Source organism: Phyllobates terribilis, unplaced genomic scaffold (genome assembly GCF_046119375.1).
Source record: "Phyllobates terribilis strain yellow unplaced genomic scaffold, ASM4611937v1 Scaffold_5__5_contigs__length_657084704, whole genome shotgun sequence".
NCBI classification, from domain to species: domain Eukaryota; kingdom Metazoa; phylum Chordata; class Amphibia; order Anura; family Dendrobatidae; genus Phyllobates; species Phyllobates terribilis.
Window position 1 is genome coordinate 407,577,261 of NW_027362765.1, and position 21,933 is coordinate 407,599,193.

General features: G+C 42.0%; 1 protein-coding gene across 3 annotated transcripts in view; it reads right to left on the reverse strand.

The window, feature by feature from the left end:
- The window catches only part of TCERG1L (transcription elongation regulator 1 like), a 402,802-nt gene that overhangs the window by 20,542 nt on the left and 360,327 nt on the right, over positions 1–21,933 (reverse strand). For all 3 annotated transcript variants that reach the window (XM_073685097.1, XM_073685095.1, XM_073685096.1), the window contains one exon: positions 4,713–4,836. In XM_073685097.1, the coding sequence (XP_073541198.1) occupies positions 4,713–4,836 (124 nt within the window). The remainder of the gene's footprint in view (positions 1–4,712; positions 4,837–21,933) is intronic.

Sequence of the window (21,933 nt, forward strand, 5' to 3'; positions counted from 1 at the left end):
CTTCCATAATAATGTGTATGAGCTTAACCCAAAAGGAGCACAACTGGCGGTAAGGGACCTTAACAACATTCTCTATGCCATGGCAGAAATGTCCGACCTGAAAAAACGCATCAGCAAGAGGCCGAGTAAACCAAATACCAACAACTGGTTTGACAAAGAATGCAAGACCATACGGAAGGCCCTAAGAATGGTTTCAAATAAAAAACACAGAGACCCGAACAACCCCACTCTGAGAGAAGACTACCACACCATACAACGAAATTACAAAGCCATCCTCAGAAAGAAAAAGCAAAACCACATCTCCACCAAACTCCTCCAACTCCAAGACGCCCTTGAAGACAACAAATTTTGGGAACTGTGGAATCACCTTGGATCCAACCAGAAAAGCAACAGCCTCCACATGCAGAGCGGCAACATCTGGCTCCAGTACTTCAAGGACCTTTACAAAGACATCCCAAGCGAAGACCTGATCCCGACACAAAAAGAGCTTGTGAAAAAACTGAAAGATATGTATCCAAAATCCTCTGGATACACCAATCACAATGACAGAAATAACAGAAAGGATCACACAGATGAAAGGTAAAAAAGCCAGCGGCCCAGATGGGATCCTCCCAGAAATGCTAAAACACAGCCCGCCAGACATCCAGGCTGCGATAACAAAACTATTCAATATCGTACTGCAGGCCGGCTACTTCCCCAAAATCTGGAACCAAGGCCTCATAACCCCAATACACAAAAATGGGGACAAGTACGACCCAGCAAACTACCGGGGGATATGTGTCAGCAGCAACCTGGGAAAACTGTTCAACAGCATCCTGAACAAGAGGATCCTCACCTTCCTCTGAGAGCACAACGTCCTCAGCAAGAGCCAAGCAGGGTTCATGCCGAACCACCGCACTACCGACCACATCTACACCCTGCACAGCCCCATCAAGAGCCATGTCCACGATACAAAAAACGGGAAAATATACGCTTGTTTCGTGGACTTCAAAAAGGCCTTTGACTCAGTGTGGCACTCAGGACTATTCCTAAAACTACTAGGGAGCGGAATAGGAGGCAAAACATATGATGTCATCCGAAGCTCCTACACTGAGAACAGCTGCAGTGTGAGGGTCAATGGAAAGAGGACGGCCTATTTCCAACAAAGCCGAGGTGTGAGACAGGGCTGCAGCCTCAGTCCAACGCTCTTTAACATCTACATCAATGAGCTGGTGGTGGCCCTAGAGTCCTCCTCAGCACCAGGACTCACCCTCCATGACACCCAGGTAAAATTTCTGCTGTAAGCTGATGACCTCGTGCTGTTATCACCAACCGAGAAAGGCCTCCAAGATCATCTGAACATCCTAGAGACCTTCAGCAGCACTTGGGCAATGCCAATCAACCAGAAGAAAACTAACATCATGGTGTTCCAGAAAAGAAAGCAGAAACCTGCTGGCCATCCTCCCTTTACGATAGACAACTGTCCAATCACAGAAACCAACAAGTACACCTACCTGGGCCTAAAACTCAGCAAAGCTGGGAGCTTCAAGCAAGCCATAGAGCTACTGAAAGACAAGGCCTCCAAAGCCTTCTATGCCATCAGAAGACGTCTGTACCACCTCAAGGCACCAGTAACAGTCTGGCTAAAAATCTTTGACTCCATCATTGCCCCAATCCTTCTGTATGGCAGTGAGGTCTGGGGCCCAGTTTCATACCCAAACTGGTAAAAGTGGGACGCTGGACCGACTGAAATATTCCACCTAGAGTTCTGCAAGCATCTTCTCCAAGTCCATCGGAGCACAACAAACAGCGCCTGCCGAGCTGAGCTGGGCAGATTCCCGCTACACTTCGAGATCCAGAAGAAGGCGCTGTCTTTCAAGGCTCATCTACAAAGCAGTAACCCCAGTTCCTACCATCACAAAGCCTTCCTACACTGGGAAGCCCCAGGAAACCTCCCAACACAAAGTACCCAAAGACTGCCTGACCAAGCCGCCAACCCACATGGCCTGACAAAAGGCGAAATTCAGAAAATGGTACACAAAGGCAAAGAGGAATATCTCAGCATCTGGAGAAATGACATAAACAAATCACAGAAACTGACGATATACCAGAACCTACAGAGGGAGTACAAACTAGCCCCATATCTAGAGAAACTGGAAAACCCCAAAGAGCGACAGATCCTGAGCCGGTACAGACTGAGCGCCCACAGCCTACTCATCGAATTCGGGCGGCACCAACAGAACTACAAGCCCCGAGAGAGCAGACTGTGCAAGCAGTGCCCCCAGGAGGCCGTGGAGAACGAGGCCCACTTCTTGCTGAGGTGCCCCAAATACTCCGCAGTGAGGGACATTCACTTCCAGAGACTGTCTGATCTCCTCCCAGACTTCACCTCCATGGAGGAGGAAGAGAAACTGCCGATACTACTGGGGGAAGAGGAAAGTGCAGCGTCCATAGCAGCGCAATATGTCAGTGCCTGCCACAGACTAAGAGGAGACTGATATACCATGGACGTCTATACCCCACCCTGGACATGCCCCTATTCCCCAACTAAGAGCCTGATATGCCATGGACTCCTGTACCCCACCCTGGACATGCCCCTACCCTCTAAAAGGATCTTGATATATCCTGGACCTCTATATGCCTCCCTACCCCCCACCCCCCTACTTTCTACCATTTGCTTTGGCAATGCTAATATGTACCTAGTCCTGCCAATAAAGCTCATTTGAATTTGAATTTGAAAGAGAGTGGGAGTGAGAGAGAGAGAGTAAGAGGGAGAGAGAGAGGGAAGGAGAGAGAGAAGGAGAGGGAAAGGGAAGGAGAGAGAAAAAGAGAGAAGGAGTGAGAGACAGGGAAGGAAAGAGAGACATAGGAAGAGGGAGAGAAAGAGAGGTAAGGAGGGAGAGAGAGAAGGAGAGAGAAAGGGAGAGAGAGAAGGAGAGAGGAAGGGAGAGAGAAGGAGAGAGGAAGGGAGAGAGAGAAGGAGGGAGGAAGAGAGAGAGAAGGAGAGAGGGAGGGAGAGGGAGAGAAAGAAAGGGAAGGAGAGAGAGGGAAGGAGAGGGAAGGAGAGAGAGAGGGGGAAGGGGAGAGGGGGAAGGGGAGAGGGGGAGAAAGGGAAAAAGAGGGAGGGGGAGAGATGCAGCCACTTAGTTATCTCAGGGATAGGAGCACAGCGCTCATGCACGCTATATCCTATGATTTAGGGAAGCAGTCAGGGAGGTCTGGCACTGCTGACCTTACTGACTGCGGACTATAAGACACACATACATTTTAGCAAAATGTTATCTTGCTAAAAAGTGCAAACTATGGTCAAAAATATGGTATATATTTATATATTCGGTCTGTGTTATGTTCATGTGTGCGCTGTATGAGAACAACACATGGACCCATTAAAACCAGTGTGTCAGAGGTCATCCACAGTTGGTAAATGAGGAAAAAAATACAATAAGCACTAATATGATTTATTAAATGGACAAAAATAATACATCCAATGTAAATGGAGCGCCATCTTTTTTTTTTACTCTCCTAGGATAAGTATGGATGCTAGAGATGATAATCTCTGCATGGTTCTGGGGAATATGTTAGTAGACCGGTATAAATCAATAAATTAAAAATAAAGCACCCATAACTTGCAATTATAATATTGTGCAGTGGCATAGCATGGAGGGGACACAGGAGGAGTTGCCCTGGCCTCTAAGTGCAAAAAGTCTGTGTGCTCAAAATTTGCCTCCTTCTCTTCCTTCGCTACACCCATTTCCAAATGGATGGTGGCTTGAAGAACTGCTTTTTCTTCATGCAGTGCAGTGAGACTGCTGACCTCAGCTTTGTATTCCTGGTCGCTGCCTATGCAAAGCACAACAACTTTTCACAAACTTATTTCAACTACTTGGCTCTGCATAAGCAACATCCAAGACAAGAGACTATGAGTATCTAATAAATGAATGAATGCTGCCAGTATTGATTACGGGCACATGATACAATACTGTCTTAATTTATTACTAAAAGGTACTTTTTATTTTTACATTTTTTCAACCCTAACAAAGGTTAGGGGTAAGGATTTGTGTCGGACGGGTTAGGCTTAGACTTAGGGGTGGGCTTATGGCTAAGGTTGGTTTTAGGATTAAGGATTGGGATAGGTTAATAAAATTGTTACTCAAAAAATGTAATATATAAATAAAAGCAAAAAAATATATAACTATTTTTAACTTTTTATTTTTAAAATTACATCTGCTTGGGGGATAAGGGGTTAAATACTGGACAGTGTTTGCTGAATTGTGGCGTGAATTTTATATGGAGTGACTGAAAGTTACTTTCTTATTAACTTTGCAATAAAGAGAATCATGGCATGCTTCATTGCATGGGGTATTACACTAGTAACCTCCTGTAGGATCAATGCTTCTACGAGGAGGGATACATAATCTTTGGGGTACCATGCAGGAAATACGGACATGTTACCCTTGCTGTGTGCTCAACCTTGAGCCCTAAATCTAAGGAAAGAACATTTTTTTTTACACATGATGGTATACAACAGTTTTTTTTGTTCCCAGCAACACTTTATTTGCACTGACATTTAATACTTTTTAACCTAAAGTAATGAAAAATGAACAGAAAAAAGTAACTTAGCCATTCTCATAATATTTGGCCGTCTAGAAGCAACAGATTTATCTGGCCACCAATGATACAACCTGGTCCAATTATGAATTAATTACATCAAATGGCAATACGAGTGCCCCTACCCCTCTCTCAAGAAGCATGTTCCTAAAGCAAGTCATCCGTTCTTCCAAAGGGGGCAATAATTTTAAGGGTGTTGATTTTTCATCATCCTCTTCCTCTTGCTCAATGGTGTGAGAATCATCTGTCCTTTAAGAAAAGAAGTTAAAAGAATACACTTGATGAAACCTTTAGTTAACATTTATCATAAATTATTTATACACTTAATTTTTGGATAAGGTCAATTGGACACATAGATATAAATATTTTGTCCCATTAGGGCCACTCATTTTTCTTTCTCAGGGATCATCATTGTCCTTAACTGATTTCTCATTGAGATTGTTATTATTTGCCTTAGTATTACACTAGCAATACTAATGTTCTAATACAATATTTTTTGTACATATGTATATTTGACTATTATTCTGTATGCTGTGTTTAAATAACAAACTTTTATTGCTTTGTAAATTGGAGAATGCAGTAAATTCTTTCTGGTCAATTAGCAGCTCTATCCTCCTTTCCAAAAGCTTGTGCGCACTCTTCAGCTGGTCCCGCACAGTCTGGCATGAAATCTGGCGCATGCGCTGACAGGTTCAGTATCGGTGCATGCACAGAACAAGGAGATAACAAGGCTAAGGATCAAGCCTGTTCTGCGCATCCACTTATGGATCCACTGGATGACTGACCAGACAGCATTGGCCTAACTGAAGCCAGCTTTGTCATCAATGAGAGCAGAGGAGCTGAGTAGGCAGAATAGTATGACCAAGGGAAGGTAAACTTGACTGCCCACTGTACACCAAGCAGCTAACTAGCATATCAGATAAAATATTGCATTCTGGGAAAATAGGCAACTGGTTTTCCCAAATACAGATACAATTATTTTCAAGGAAAGCTGCTTAGTTAAGAAAAGATTTTTTTCACTGTCAAACTAACTTCATATATTTTGTCACTTTATAAAGTTTCCAAAAAAAAGGAAAAAAAAACTCTTGAAAGGCTACACTGATGAAAAAAGAATCATATGCCGCAAGTAGGGATGATCTGTCATTTTTTTTTACTTGATGAATGCGTCTGTTTGGTGTTGAAACGTGTTGTCACAATAAAGGAACCTTCCTCGTCCCTCCTTGCAGCGTGAGATTCTTTTTCCATCAGCGCAGCCTCTCAAGCGTTTTTTTTCCATTTTTGTATATTTTTTACCTTGGGTTTCTCCCCTGAGGCAGCAACAGGTGGAATTTTACAACAGGGGTGTAGCGGTGTCCAAAGAACACCGCAAGGCAGGTCACAAATACGGTACGAGGAGACAGAAACAAAACACAGCTTTATTGAGAGACAGAGGATTACATGCCGGAAAATAAGACTAACAGTTGTAATGATAAATACAATTGTGGTTACAAGAAGAGAGAGCTGGAGCGCGTCTAGACAAACCTGCTGTAAACCCTAACACAGTTTGACACCGCTGTCACTCACAGCTTTGTAGTCCTAGAAGGTCCTGATGCGATGAAGCAGAGTTCGTTGTGTGGAGCTCTTCCTTCAGGTTAATAGATCTGACCTATTTCAGATCCGGGCAAGTTTCGTTCCCACTTTCAATGTTGAAGGATTACTGGTACCACAGAGTAGTTTTCCTCCATCAGACTACAGGCACTTGGGGAGAATTACCCTGGATATGCAATGCACCTCTCTCCTTCTGACTCGGTCCTGGAGATCGGTCCTGTGGTACACAGGCACTATCTTTTCTCTTGTTGGAACAGACTTAATGTCTTGCCTGTCTCTTCCTCAGGGAAGCAGTCTGCTCACCATGGCAATAGTCTCTCACAGCATCCACGAGTCCCCCTCGTCCGTTGCTCAACCGACACCAACTGACCCATGTCCCAACCGACACACAGCAGGCTGCGGGGGGGGGGGACGGACTAGTCCACATATGCACAAATCAGAGGGGAGTATTGTCTCTTAAAGGAACAGTGTAATTCAGTTTTTAGGCTGACTAGGGGCAAACCCTCTACAGGGGTACCATGCCATCCCCTAGGTGAGCAATACCATTTTTTCCCTCTTCTTTAAATAGGGTTACCTTATTGCGTGCGCATTCCCCACAGCTCGTACTACTTTATAAAGTTTAGAAGACGTGCCTAGAAGTAGGGTTAAAGGGAACCTGCCACCAGAAAAAATGCTATTAACCTGAAGATATGGGGTTAATCTGCAGGTTAATAGCATAACTAACTTACCCAGCCCTGACTGACACTGGCTCTGCATTGGGACTGGCTGTCAGTCAAGGCTGGGGGTGCGGTTATAACCACCGTTCTGTATTCTCAGAGTGGTGACTGAACCAGTGCTGCACCCGTACTGAAACCCAAATGCTGCCAGGGGGAATAAAGTTCATTGTCTGGCTGTAGCATTCGGGTAAGTGCGGGTGCTAGGCAGGTTAGTAATGATAGCCTGCAGATTGGCCCCATATCTGCAGGTTAATAGCATTTTTTTCTGGTGACAGGATCCCTTTAAAGTCAGATTTTTTTTCCAGCTATGGCACCACCTCCATCCATGTTTGAGATATTGGCAATTAGTTGAGTATTGCACAGAGGTGGGATGTTCACGGTTATCTCCAGTTCTCCAAAACCAGTTGTAAAAATAACAGCACATCCAGGAGACCAAGAAAAAGCAGAACTTCGACCGAGTTCCTTGGGATTTATTTGTACCCAATTAAATCAAGTGCTAGAAGGTGCTAGACAGCCTTCAGGCCTCTTGTCCAGTCATTCGACAATTCTTCTGTGATGCAATTTGACTTGGCAATTGGATTATTAAATTATTAGTGAAAGACTAATTTACCAGGACAAATTATACGACATAGATCCCGGATGCAAAGTTGGAAACCTGTGGTTAAAAATTTTCACCTAACTCTTGGTATCACTCCTTATCCCCAACCAGATAAATGGGATGGATAACCCTTTTAAATAATAAAGTTCCTCCTCTAAATCATGCACACTTTGACTATTAGTATGTGGCACATCAAAGATTTTTTTTGGCCCTCTCTAGAAATTAATGTTCTTTTAGTAATCTTGATTATAATGTTTTAAATCAATTGACCAAGTGAAATAGTTTTATTAGTCGGTATGTGGCACTTTAAGAGATGGTGAAGCTTTATGAGGTGGAGCGGTGTTTTTATGTAATCCATAAAAGGTTGGAGCTTTAGTGGGCTCCAGAGGTCCGGCTCAGATCCCCAGCTCACTTTTCTTGAATAGAAATGAGGAATCACTTCAGCTTCACTTTCCATATATTATTCATGGATTTGCAGCCACAAAAGAATGATACAGTATATGATGTACTGTGCTCTGATTCAGGAAACAAGCTTTATCCAACTATAGGCCCATTCATCAAGTGCAGCTGTCACTAGAACTCCTTACTGGGAAATTTATGTCCATAAAAATTGGCAAATCAATAATTCTGCTTTTTATGTTATTATTTACAATTGTTAGGCTGGAATTCCCTTGAAAGTGAAGCTGAACAGATTGGCTGCTTACATGTGGTGCAATATGCAAGAGCAGAAACAGAAAATAAATATTAATCACTATAGTGAGCTTTAAATGGTCACTGTTGTTTCAACAAATTTGGGATAAATCAATAGTACAGTCCAATATAAGAAACTTTGTAGTATAGCTTAACAGAGAAATTTGCTTCATTTTTCTACTTAAGAGCCACTTCTACTCCTCTGGCTCCAAAATGCATTCATTCTGAAAACTGTTAGAAGACAATGACAAGAAGGACAGTTAGCTCATTGAAAGATCAAATTACAGAGGCCTATTGTAGTGTATGGAGAGAGTAGGAGGGGATTTTATCCCAGTGCAGGATTCACAGTTACACAGCTAAGTACTGCTCCATAATGTCATCCTTGATGCTGCTACTTCTGCATATGTGATACGTAGAGACTAGAGTGCACAATCTCAATATGTCTGTGTGCTGTGTACAGTGCGGAAAATAAGTACTTGATACACTGCCCATTTTGTAAGTTTTCACACCTACAAAGAATGGACAGGTTTGTCATTTTTATCGTAGATACACTTCAACTGTGAGAGGTGGAATCTAAAAATAAAACCCAGAAAATCACATTGTATGATTTTTAAATAATTAAATTGCATTTTATTGCATGAAATAAGTATTTGATCACCTACCAACCAGCAACAATTCTAGCTCTCACAGACCAGTTAGTTTTTTTTTAAGAAGCCCTCCTATTCTGCACTCATTACCTGTATTAATTGCACCTCTTTGAACAATTTCCTGTATAAAAGACACCTGTCCACACACTCAATCGATCACACTCCAACCTCTCCACCATGGCCAAGACCAAAAGTTGGGACAAAATTGTAGACCACCACAAGGCTGGGATGGGCTACAGGACAATAGGCAAGCAGCTTGTTGAGGAAGCAATAACTGTTGGCACAATTATAAGAAAATAGAAGAAACACAAGATGACTGTTAATCTTCCTCAGTTTGGGACTCCATGCAAGATCTCGCCTTGTGGGGTAAGGATGATTCTGAGAAAGGTCAGGAATCAGCCCAGAACTACATAGGAGGACCTTTTCAATGACCTGAAGAGAGCTGGTACCACAGTCTCAAACCTTACCATTAGTAACACACTACACCATCATGGATTAAAATCCTGCAGGGCAGGCAAGGTCCCCCTGCTCACACCAGCACATGTCCAGACCCGTTTGAAGTTCGCCAATGACCATCTGGATGATCCAGAGGAGGCATGGGAGGAGGTCATGTGGTCAGATGAGACCAAAATAGAACATTTTGGTATCAACCCACTCGCCATGTTTAGAGGAAGAAGGATGAGTACAACCCCAAGGACACTGTCCCAACCGTGAAGCATGGTCCGGGAAACATCATACTTTGGGGTGCTTTTATGCAAAGGGGACAGGAAAAATACACCATACTGAATGAAGGATTGATGGAGCTGTGTATCACAAGATTTTGGCCAACAACCTCTTTCCCTTAGTAAGAGCATTGAAGATAGATTGTGGCTGGGTCTTCCAGCATGACAATGACCTGAAACACACTGCCAGGGCAACTAAGGAGTGGCTCCGTAAGAAGCATTTCAAGGTCCTGGAGTGGCCTAGTCAGTCTCCAGACCTGAACCCAATAGAACATCTTTGGATGGAGCTGAAACTCAATGTTGCCCCACGACAGCCCCGAAACCTGAGATATCTGAAGAAGATCTGTATGGAGGAGTGGGCCAAAATCCCTGCTGCAGTGTGTGCAAACTACAAGGACTACAGGGAACGTCTGACCTCTGTAATATTAAGTTCTGTTTTCTATTGTATCAAATACTTATTTTATGCAATAAAATGCAAAGTAATTATGTAAAAATCAAACAATGTGATTTTCTGGATTTATTTTTAGATTCTGTCTCACAGCTAAAATGTACCGAAGATAAAAATTACAGACCTCTCCATTCTTTGTAGGTGGGAAAACTTGCAAAATCAGCAGTGTATCAAATACTTATTTTCCCCACTGTATATGAAGCATGAAAGCAGCTAGTCTCCAGTAGAGATGAGCAAATTGCTTTGAGGCAAATTTAATTAGACTCAAATTACACAAAATAAAATCACATTCACAGATGTCAGCCAACCACTTTTTTGCTGGGTTGAAAAGGGGGAGGAAAAGGTTATAAAAAAATTAAAAAAAATACTCATGTGTGCATCATCTGTCCTCTTCAGTCCAGTCAATGATGTGATCTTCACTGGTCCATCTCTGGTGTTTTCTGGTGCCTGGCATCTTTGGTGTCTATTGCACCGACTAGTCCACCCAATGACATGACGTGCCTTTCCATATTGTAATGTCATTGCCTTGTCAGTGAAGGAGATGACAAAGATGTAAGAAGATGCTAACTGGAAGAAGCCAAAGATGGACCAATGTAGACTGCATTAATAACTGGACCCGAAAAGATGACCAGATTGGAGCAGAGCTGCTTGGCAAGACTGGTGAGGTCCAGGAAAGAATAAATTTCCTGGGCAAAGTTGTCAGATTCGGTCATCAGTAGTCTCTCTACCCATTAACTCAGGAAAATTACTTAAAATTAAAGAAAGTCTGCAGAGAGAAAACTGATGAAAAATGTAGGCTGGAAGTCACATAATGGTCAAGAATTGTGCAATCCCTTAGATATACATGTAGCGCCCCGAGGGTTCGGCCGCTACAGAGGTATTGCACCTCTGCCAGAGGTGTGATATTCCACTCCCAGGTAAGGATGGAGAGTGGACCAGGGCTCAGTTAGCTGCATACAGCACACACACCCCATTTCCGAGGGACAGCTCAACGGTGCTCCCACTAGACAGAAGTGCAGGCACGACCGACTATGTCCCTGCCTGGAGTGGGGAGGGGGGTGGAACACCCAGTGCTGTAGGGGCAGATAGGGGGTTGGTTCCTGAGCGTAGATAGGAGCTCATTGGTTGCTGGTCACCTGGGCTCATGGTCAGAGGGAGGTATAAAAGGTGGGCACCATCTTATAACAGTGTTCAGTCTGTGAGGAGAGGAGAGCTGACAGGGAGCAGCAGCTCAGGCTGAGTGCTGCTCCAAAGGCAGGCCTAGAGAAGAGGCCGGAGCCTGAGAGGAGAAGGAGAAGTGGGCCTGGAGAAGAGGCCAAGGGAAGGAGGAGAAGACAGAACAGGAAAGAAGGAGAAGAGAGAGAGAAACAGAAGGGCTCAGGAACAAGAAGGTGGAAGGGACCCTAAGAACCCACGAGAATCCAGGGTGAAGGGTCAAGCAGATTAAGGGTACCGGATCCCTAGTTGGTGGAGGAGAAACTACCTTCAGCCAAAGACCGGTCGTCGTGATCATTTATTGGTGCGACACCTCATCAAACCTGCTAGGAAGGCACCATATAGGACAGCGGAGGACGGGGCCCACGTTTACCCGCACAAGTCCGCGGCAGCTGGACAAAAGTGGGTCACTGGTGAGGCAGGCCAGAGAAAGGATTAAAGGGGGTCCTGTGCCATGCTCCTGAACTGCCTGGGAGTTGACCGAGCCCCTCACCTGGTGGACGCAGCACGGCTCGGGCAGTCATTCCCTGCAGAAGTGACTTGGATATTAACCGTGAGTAAAGACCCTGGACTGCAGTACGTTGTCTGTGTGCTTTTTCGCTCCTCCGGCACTACCGGTACTGGGACTCTCACCACCATCACTCCCACCATCTACTACACTGCCCTGGGGCCGCACTCTTCCCGTGGGGAGTCACATCATCCCAGCTGCATACATCATCAGCCCCAGCGGTCTGCCCTGCAGCGGCGGTTCCTAACAACCGCAATCCACGGGTGGCGTAGTCGGACATAATCAATAGCACATAACGGACTACCACTGGCCTGACCACCCTGAGCCACGGAACCGGGTTGCCACTACTACTCCCATCGTTCCCTATTGCCCGGATCCGAGTGCCCCACGGCCCAGGGGGTGAGTCATACACACATAACGGTATATTCTGAAATATCACCTGAAATGACAGGTTCGCTTTAAGCCACACATATGTGATAAATTAGTCAATTTAAAATCTCTTCTTGCCATCACAGGAAAATTCTCGTTCATACCTAGGGGATGAAATCCCTTTTTCACCTCACCTAAGTCACAGATGAAAAGTTTTCTAAAACCTAAAACTGGTAATCTCTTAGGAGCATAATACATCAGTTGCACAATTATATGTCAATGAAATTAAAAAGACCTTGAATCCAGACTGAAAGGTTCAAAGGATTGTTTAGAAATGAAGAAAACTGTCATCTGTGAAATCATTAGATTTTTATAACATTTTTTTCCATGCAAAGAGAAATCTTGAAAATGGCAATGAAATGAAACTCAAATAGGTGGAATCTTTACTTGCTTTAAAAAAGTGTATTTTTACAAGTTTTTAAAGTTTGTGCAACTTTTGGTGCCGAAAAGTTAGAAAAACTAGTTTAAGACAAAAATTAAGAGCATTCATGGAGTGGTGCTATCTTTAAGAAATTAGCGCTAAAAAAAACTCTACGGATACCACAAGATACAAAAAAGTCACTTTAATAAAATGTAAATTATCATCTGAGCCAATTGTATTTTAGAAAGACAGACCAAGAGTCTCGGCTGAAGCGCCAAGAGTTTTCTTGTTTAGCATGAGCAAACTTTGATAGGTCTGCCATTGCTATTGCCATTAGGACTCACATAGAATATTTCAACATAAAGATGACAGATTTGATCACTTGGCTAATTACTTATCTACCCAGGATGGATTATTAGGGATTTTGCATTAATGTCTAAAACTATTTACATAGCTATTAATTATTCAAATGGACAACCTCCAAGATTTGATGGGGTATTCTCATCTTAGGCATTTTAGGCATATCCAAAGCTAGTCAATACTCTAGGAATATGCTTTCTTTTACTGATTCCTAACTACAATATTCACTATATATTTAAAGGGGTTGTCTAATATTTGTGAAAAGCTGCACTCAGGCAGGTGTATCGCTAAACAAAGAAGTAATACTTACATACATAATACATTCCGGCACTGTGTCCCTGAAGCTTACAGAGACAGCTGAGGTCAATGATTGCCTGCAGACCTTTTACTTCAAAGGTGGTCTGCTCTTGTACAGCCCTCTCCATTTAAGTCTATGGAGCTTCGCAGGCTCTGCACTTTCCATAGCTCCTATAATCTTCAATGGAGTGGGCAGCACATAATCCAAACACAATAGCTAAATACTGGAATAAACTAAACTCTGTTTCACCTGCTTCACCACTTAATAAATACTCCACGCTCAACATGACATTACAATTTCAGACCCAAATGGGTCTCTGACCCAACCCAACCCAGAGATGGGTTGATCTCTGAACCAACCCATTTTGATTTATTGCTGATTTAGGATACAATCTATTCATCATCTGAAGACTGTATTCATACATCCATTTTTTGAGGTCGAAGAATTTATTTTTTAACACCACCAAAATCTGATCCAAACTCTGCAGAATCATAGGCATGTATGAGGCTATTGAGTTTGTGTCAGGAGACCTGCAGCTGATCTTTCCAGTTAGCACTGCTACAGTATCTCAATCACCAAGTGGAGGGCGGAGTTAAACTGAGAATGGAGATGGAGGTCAAGGCAGTGGAAGTGCTCAGTCCCGTGGTATCTACCTCCTTGAGAAAGTCACGCAAAACGCGCGTCGGAGGTCCGTGTGAGGATTCCCCCCTCACCTGTTTCCATATTCACCTTTTCCTCTGCATACAGTTCTTGGTAAGAACAATCATTGGTGTCATCGTTATCTTTACTGGCCACTTGGCCCTTAAATGCCTGTATATGCCTTCATGACTCCTTTGGTTCTCCATTGCTGCTATGGGCATCTTGCCTGAATACTCTGCCTATTTGCTGTTGGCATTATACATTTATTTATTATTGTGTATCTTTGATTATTACTAAGCACTATTGGCACTTTATGTCTGCAGAGCAAAAATGCTTTACTACTTGCTGTCCTATTTTTAATGAACTGTCTGATGTATGTGCATTTTTTCAATAAATTTTCTATACATGTTTTGTCTATATCATATACTCATTTTTTGTCGTGATATTTCAATGGAGTGATTCATAGTGAACCTAGGAGCCTGACTGTGACACTACAGATTGGTCTCCACGTTATGAGTCTTGTGTGTATTTTAATTTCCTTGTCGCTTCTAAAGTGAATTTATCGGCAACAGAACAGAATTTTTGTTTAACCCTCCGTCACATACAATAGGCCTGACAGGCACATCTCTTTTACTTTCATTTCTCCTTCCTTACCAGATTGTGAGGAAATCCCCTCCCTCCAGGTAGTCTCCTGTCTCTAGCAGCTCTGTGAAACCTCATACCACAGTTGGATTGCAGAGCTTCAGGAGGACAGATATAACTGCGCTAATCTCTCAGGCTCATTGTATGTGAACACGTCACACTCAATAAGGTTGGTATTTTATGTTTTTATTCATCACAATTGTTTATTTAGCTTGTTTTATGAATGTATAGCACAAAGTGTGAGGATATTTCATAGAAATAAGGCAGATTAAAAAAGAAAGTGTGCTGCTCAGGCATATACAGTAGTTCCCTAACACATATTCCTTCTCTTGCTTCAGATTATCTGCTGAAATGGAGAGGAAAATGTACAATTTATCAAAAAACCTTGATGTTGAGGAAGTAACAAACATGCTGTTAGATGATGCAGACCCCACACTGAATGAGGATTTAGGAGAGGAAAGTGAGATTGATTCTCATGATGAGGTGGAAGTATGTGAAGTGGATTCTGAAACAGAGCAAGATGGTGACAGTGATGAGGATGAAGATGTAGAATCTTATTATATGGGAAAAGATAAAAAAAACCAATGGAACAAGAAGCCACTCCAGAAAAAACGTAGGGAACCTCAAAACATTATTACTCGCCTTCCTGCAGTTATAGGAACTGCAAGTAATGCCAAAACTGCAGATGAATGCTGGAATAGTTTATTCACAGATGACATTCTGGACTCTATTGTCACATATACCAACCAATATATAGACATTATAAAGGACAAGTTCATCGTCAACATAACCATCAAGGCCACAGATGAAATAGAACTGCGTGCTTTGTTTGGATTATTATACCTTGCAGGAGCTTATAGGGCAAATAGACAAAGTTTGGAGGAACTTTGGAGTAAAGATGGGGATGGAGTTGAAAAATTTGGCCTTGTTATGTCCATAAACAGATTCAAGCTTCTAATTCGTTGCCTTCGGTTTGACGACAGAACTACCCGAACCGAACGTAAAACACATGACCGACTTGCTCCGATTCGTGATATATTCCAAAAATTTGTTGAAAACTGTAAAAAAAGCTATTGCCCTGGGGAGAATCTCACTATTGACGAAATGCTCCCTGGTTTTCGTGGTAGATGTGCCTTTCGTCAATATATTCCATCAAAGCCTAACAAATATGGAATAAAAATGTATGCCCTTGTTGATGCCAGTAAGACCTACACTTACAACCTGGAAGTTTATGCAGGAAAACAACCAGAAGGTCCTTACTGTGTCAGCACAAACCCAGTGATGTTGTAAAAAGACTGGCTGAGCCCTAATTTGGATCGGGTCGCAATATAACAGCTGACAATTGGTTTTCAAATTGTGATCTGATTGATTATCTGAAAATGCAGAAGCTTTCATATGTCGGAACTGTAAGAAAAAATAAAAAAGAATTGCCTACACAGTTTGTAAGTGTGAAAGGGAGACAACAGTACAGCAGTATGTTTGCATTCCATAATGGAAAGGTTTTGGTTTCCTATGTACCACAAGCAAAAAAAATTGTACTTCTTCTATCAACACTTCATGATGATGATGCCATCGATCCTGGGACTGAGGCACAAAAAACCCCGGAGATAATTACATTTTATAATGCAACCAAAGGGGGTGTTGATACAGCTGATCAGATGTGCTCAACTTTCAACGTCAGCAGAAACACCAAACGCTGGCCAATGGTCATATTTTTTGCTATGTTGAATTTGGGTGGTATAAATTCACAAGTCATTTACCTTGAACTAGTGCTTGGAGAGCTACACAGGAGAAGTATGAAAACAATCGGTATCCCCTCTCGCCTTCAAGTTCAGCTCAAAAGATTCCGCCCAGAAGATGATAGTGAAAATTCACCACCTGCACCACCTCCCAAAAGAAGGAGATGCACCACCTGCACCACGGAAAGCGGAATCAGAAGGCTTTCTAATTATGAATGTCACAAATGTCATAATGCAATCTGCCTGACACATGCAAAAATGATGTGTAATTCTTGCTCTTTGCTCTGCAAGTGTAACTTTTCTGGGGAAACTTCAGGATCTAATTCTGATTGAATATGTGTTTAATAGTACTTAAGGTACCTTAAAATTAAGTTTGTTTCCATAAATTTTCTTTGTAGAGTTTTTGGACAGAGTCGAACTGGGGACTATTTGGCGGGAGTTTTGAAATGTTTGTATTTCAGAGTTATTAGTTTATGTTAAGTAAATGGGGTTTTTTTGCACCTGATTATGTGTAGTCTCTTTTATTACATCCTTATGAAGGTCACTGATCACTTTTAGAGCACTGAAATTGCAAACATTAGATATTATAGGTATTTTTCTAGCCTGCGCCTGACAGTCACATTGTATGTGAACTCGTTAGAACTGATATTGTATGTGACGGAGGGTTAATAAAGTTATGAATTCCCTTGTGTTTTCATAACCTACAAACACATAATCGGTTTGGGGGGGGGCAGTATGATCTGACAGATTTCCCTTAAAAAGAAAGTGTCATCAGAAAATGATCTGTTTAATTCAAGTGTTTGTGTTACATATACTTGTAAAAAAAATAGCATTTTTTTTTCTTATTACAATATTTCCGGAAAAATAAAATTAATAATCTTGCAATTTTTACATTGGCCACTAGTTCTGTTTTAGTTCAATACTTCCTGTCCCTTCAGGAAGAGTTTTCAGCCGGCTACTTATCATCAGAGGCACGATTACAAATACAGGTAACACCTCTATACACAGTTGATAACACTGGATCCACCAATCACTATAGCCGATGTCACACCTGATCCTGCTCCCCCTTCTTCACAATGCTCTTTTCATCTGTTCATTAGATCTTTCAATATAAACAAGATCAGGGTACATTGTTACTAATGTACATGTGAATACCCTGAAAAGTCAGCTATAAAAGCCCCATGGGCAGAGAGAAAATTGTTAGATTTCTAATTAATATTTTAGATAAAGATTGTGATATGGAAAAAGTAGTAATTTACAATTTAAACACGTCATTTTCTAATGACACATTACCTTTAAATATTAAACCTTCACTATATATATCTATGTCTGTCTTTTACAGTTATATGAAAAAGTTTGGGCACCCCTGTTAATCTTAAGCTTAATGTTTTATAAAAATTGGTGTTTTTGCAACAGCTATTTCAGTTTGATATATGTAATAACTGTTGGACACAGTAATGTTTCTGCCTTGAAATGAGGTTTATTGTACTAACAGAAAATGTGCAATCTGCATTCAAACAAAATTTGACCGGTGCATAAGTATGGGCACCCTTATCATTTTCATGTTTTAAATACTCCTACCTACTTTTTACTGACTTACTAAAGCACTTTTTTTGGTTTTGTAACCTCATTGAGCTTTGGACTTCATAGCCAGGTGTATGCAATCATGAGAAAAGCTACTTAAAGTGGCCACTTGCAAGTTGTTCCCCTGTTTGAATCTCCTCTGAAGAGTGGCATCATGGGCTCCTCAAAACAACTGTCAAATGATCTGAAAACAAAGATTATTCAACATAGTTGTTCAGGGGAAGGATACAAAAAGCTGTCTCAGAGATTTAACCTGTCAGTTTCCACTGTGAGGAACATAGTAAGGAAATGGAAGAACACAGGGACAGTTCTTGTTAAGGCCAGAAGTGGCAGGCCAAGAAAAACATCAGAAAGGCAGAGAAGAAGAATGGTGAGATCAGTCAAGGACAATCCTCAGACCACCTCCAGAGAGCTGCAGTATCAACTTGCTGCAGATGGTGTCACTGTGCATCGGTCAACTATACAACGCACTTTGCACAAGGAGAAGCTGTATGGGAGAGTGATGCGAAAGAAGCCGTTTCTGCAAGCACGCCACAAACAGAGTCGGCTGAGGTATGCAAAAGCACATTTGGAGAAGCCAATTTCTTTTTGGAAGAAGGTCCTGTGGACTGATGAAACCAAAATTGAGTTGTTTGGTCATACAAAAAGGCATTATGCATGGCGGTCGAAAAACACAGCATTCCAAGAAAAACACTTGCTACCCACAGTAAAATTTGGTGGAGGTTCCATCATGCTTTTGGGCTGTGTGGCCAATGCCGGCACCGGGAATCTTGTTAAAGTTGAGGGACGCATGGATTCCACTCAGTATCAGCAGATTCTTGACAATAATGTTCAAGAATCAGTGACAAAGTTGAAGTTATGCAGGGGATGGATCTTTCAGCAAGACAATGATCCAAAACACCGCTCCAAATCTACTCAGGCATTCATGCAGAGGAACAATTACAATGTTCTGGAATGGCCATCCCAGTCCCCAGACCTGAATATCATTGAACATCTGTGGGATCATTTGAAGAGGGCTGTCCATGCTCGGCGACCATCAAACTTAACTGAACTGGAATTGTTTTGTAAAGAGGAATGGTCAAAAATACCTTCATCCAGGATCCAGGAAATCATTAAAAGCTACAGGAAGCGACTAGAGGCTGTTATTTTTGCAAAAGGAGGATCTACTAAATATTAATGTCACTTTTCTGGTGAGGTGCCCATACTTATGCACCTGTCAAATTTTGTTTGAATGCAGATTGCACATTTTCTGTTAGTACAATAAACCTCATTTCAAGGCAGAAACATTACTGTGTCCAACAGTTATTACATATATCAAACTGAAATAGCTGTTGCAAAAACACCAATTTTTATAAAACATTAAGCTTAAGATTAATAGGGGTGCCCAAACTTTTTCATATAACTGTATTTACTGTATATCTATATATTGACTTTTATAGGAGAATATTGCAGGCATGTCCTAGAAGTTGGAGGAGCTGCGCTGCATTTATCAACTATTGTCAAGTGTGTGAACTTGATTTTAGCAATAGATCATTTTCTTATTGTAGATTTCATTTGAACCATCCTTGTCATTACGGATGAGCGGACCCGCGGATGTTCAGGTTTGTCGGGGTCGACCGAACTTTGGTCCAAAGTTCAATTCAGGTACCAGAATTGTACCAGAACTTGAACCTGAACCTGAACCCCATCGAAATCAATGGGGACTCTCTCTCTCCTCACCCCCCGAATTGTAAAACAGACTTCCAGGAGATGTCCTTGTTCGGACATCTAGGTACGAACCCCAAACTTTACAGTTCGGGTTCGCTCATCTGTATGTCATTTCTCACATCACTTGTAGAAATACTTAGACTTGCTGCCCTAACTCCCCATAAATAAACCTACTTTTGTTATCCACACCTTTTCAGTGGGCAGTTCCTCTTCATCAGCATTCTGCCAGCATTATAGATGAAGGAACTTCCCTTTCCTACACTTTCCTGCATGCATTACTCCTGCCATTGTACAATTTGTCACCTGCTCTGGACTGAATTACTTAATCTGTCATACCTGTATAAAGTTTGCAATCAGTAGCAGAGAAGCAAAACCCAACTCCCACTTTCTATAATCTGTTTCGGGGTCTCTGCTGCTAGAGACAGATTGCACATGACAACAGGTAGTGGATAGCAAAGTTACCCAGTAGGTAGACACCAAGTGATCGCCACTTTGGAGTGATTTTTCAGGGGAAAGGAAACATAATCTTCAATAAAGTGATTTGCAGCTTGTATATTTATTATATTATCTATCAAAAGAGAGCAAGTTGTCTAAAAGTACATTGACTTTTTTAAGTGTACAATTATGCTCATTTTAACTGAATGACTGTTAGACAATGTTGTCAAAAATATTGCATATAAAGAAAATACCCCCAAAAAAAGTTTTAGATATTCTTAAGCAATGCTTAATCTTAGTGTTCCTTAGGGGGTCCCCCTGCTCTTGGTTATCAGTGTTTAACTTTTGCACTTGATATTCAACTTTATGAAAAATAATATAACTAAATTGCTGATACATAAAATGTCACCTTGTAATTTCACATACTCTTGTTAATCCTCAGAAGAACCCTACAAAATGCATTATCTTGTTGTTGGGACATTGGTCCTGGGTGCAGATCGTGGTTTCTCCGCCTGCTCTACACTGCTTACAAAAATTAAGTCTTCATTTATTTGTTCACAACGTCTAATTAAGAAGTCCATTAGAACATTAGAGTCACATAGTTGCTTGCTTTAATGCCTAAGAGATTAATTACTTGCTTCAACTTGAATGATAAATGACAAAGCTAAAAATCTGTAGACAAGTTACAGCTTAATGATCTGACATGGCTTAGTGTCCAGGAGTTTTTCATTTTTATTACGCAAATTTTTTTTTAAAAGGGATTGTCTTAACTAAAACAACTAATTTTAAATATCATATTAAGGAATTTTGAGTAAAAGTGAATGCCATTGGGAAAGGAGGTTATATTTAAAGTGTTGAGCCTCGATTAAAAAAAAGTAAGTCACCCTCCTCCATTCACCTGCTCCCAATCCCGATGCTTATCATTAGTGTTGAGCCACCCCGTAATGTTCGAGTTCGGTTCGGTTCGTCGAACACCCGTGTGTTCGCCGAACTGTTCGTCGAACTGTTCGTCGAACACCTTCGAACACCGTTAAAACCAATGGCAGGCAAACAAAAACACAAAGAAACACATAGAAAACACCTTCAAAGGTGTCCAAAAGCTGACAAACTGCTCAGAAGACACAACTAACACATGGAAAAGTGACAAGTACATATAGTCATGCGAAAAGAAAAGAGGTGGAGGAGTAAAAGGAGGGGGAGACACAGATATAGGCATGTCATGCCCTTCTAAAATCCAAAAAGTGAGAAGCCGACACGTTCAGTCCGCTCCTGCCCGTGCCACCTCCGTGTCGCCGGGTTTGTGCCAGAGCCGCGGTGAACCCTGATGGCCAGCCCCCCTCTCCCAATACTGGTGCCTGTCCGCTGGTGGGTCAAGCGAGCCCCCCTGTGGTGGAGGCAGCTCTAAGCTTTTTAATTTAAATTGTCTCTCTAATTTGAATAAATACACTTTAAATCCATTTACAAGGATCTATTGGAGGGCAAGTCTCATGCCAGCAGCCGCGTAATTCCAGCTCCAGTAGCATCCACTAAAGCTGCTGCAGTTAAAAAGCTTTTATAAGGATCGAGCTCGGCTGTCCACCGCAAGGCATCCTACTGCCAGTCCGAGCCCCTATGCCTTGGGGTGCTTCCTGATGCTCTTCACTGAGTATCCCGTGGTCCCGAAGCATTTCCTTTGAAAAAATTAAGTGTCCAAACTACAGGTGGTGTAGCTTGCTTAACAGCCGGGATAATCCGCTGACTAGCAGACACTGCTACAAGGCACAAAGTATTTCCTGGGCTAGATGCAGTTAAAAATTTGTAATTAGATACTCTCGTTGGATGCTGAGAAAGCATTCCATAGAGTCTCCTGGCACGCCATATATGATTCTCTTAAAAAGCTTGGGGTAGGGGTCTAGGGGACCCTTTTATAGCCAAAATCACGGCCCTGTATCGCAATACGTCACCTAGGCTGAAGATAAATGGAACTGTAGCACCCTGAGGGCTCGGTTGCTACAGAGGTATTGCACCTCACCCAGAGGTGT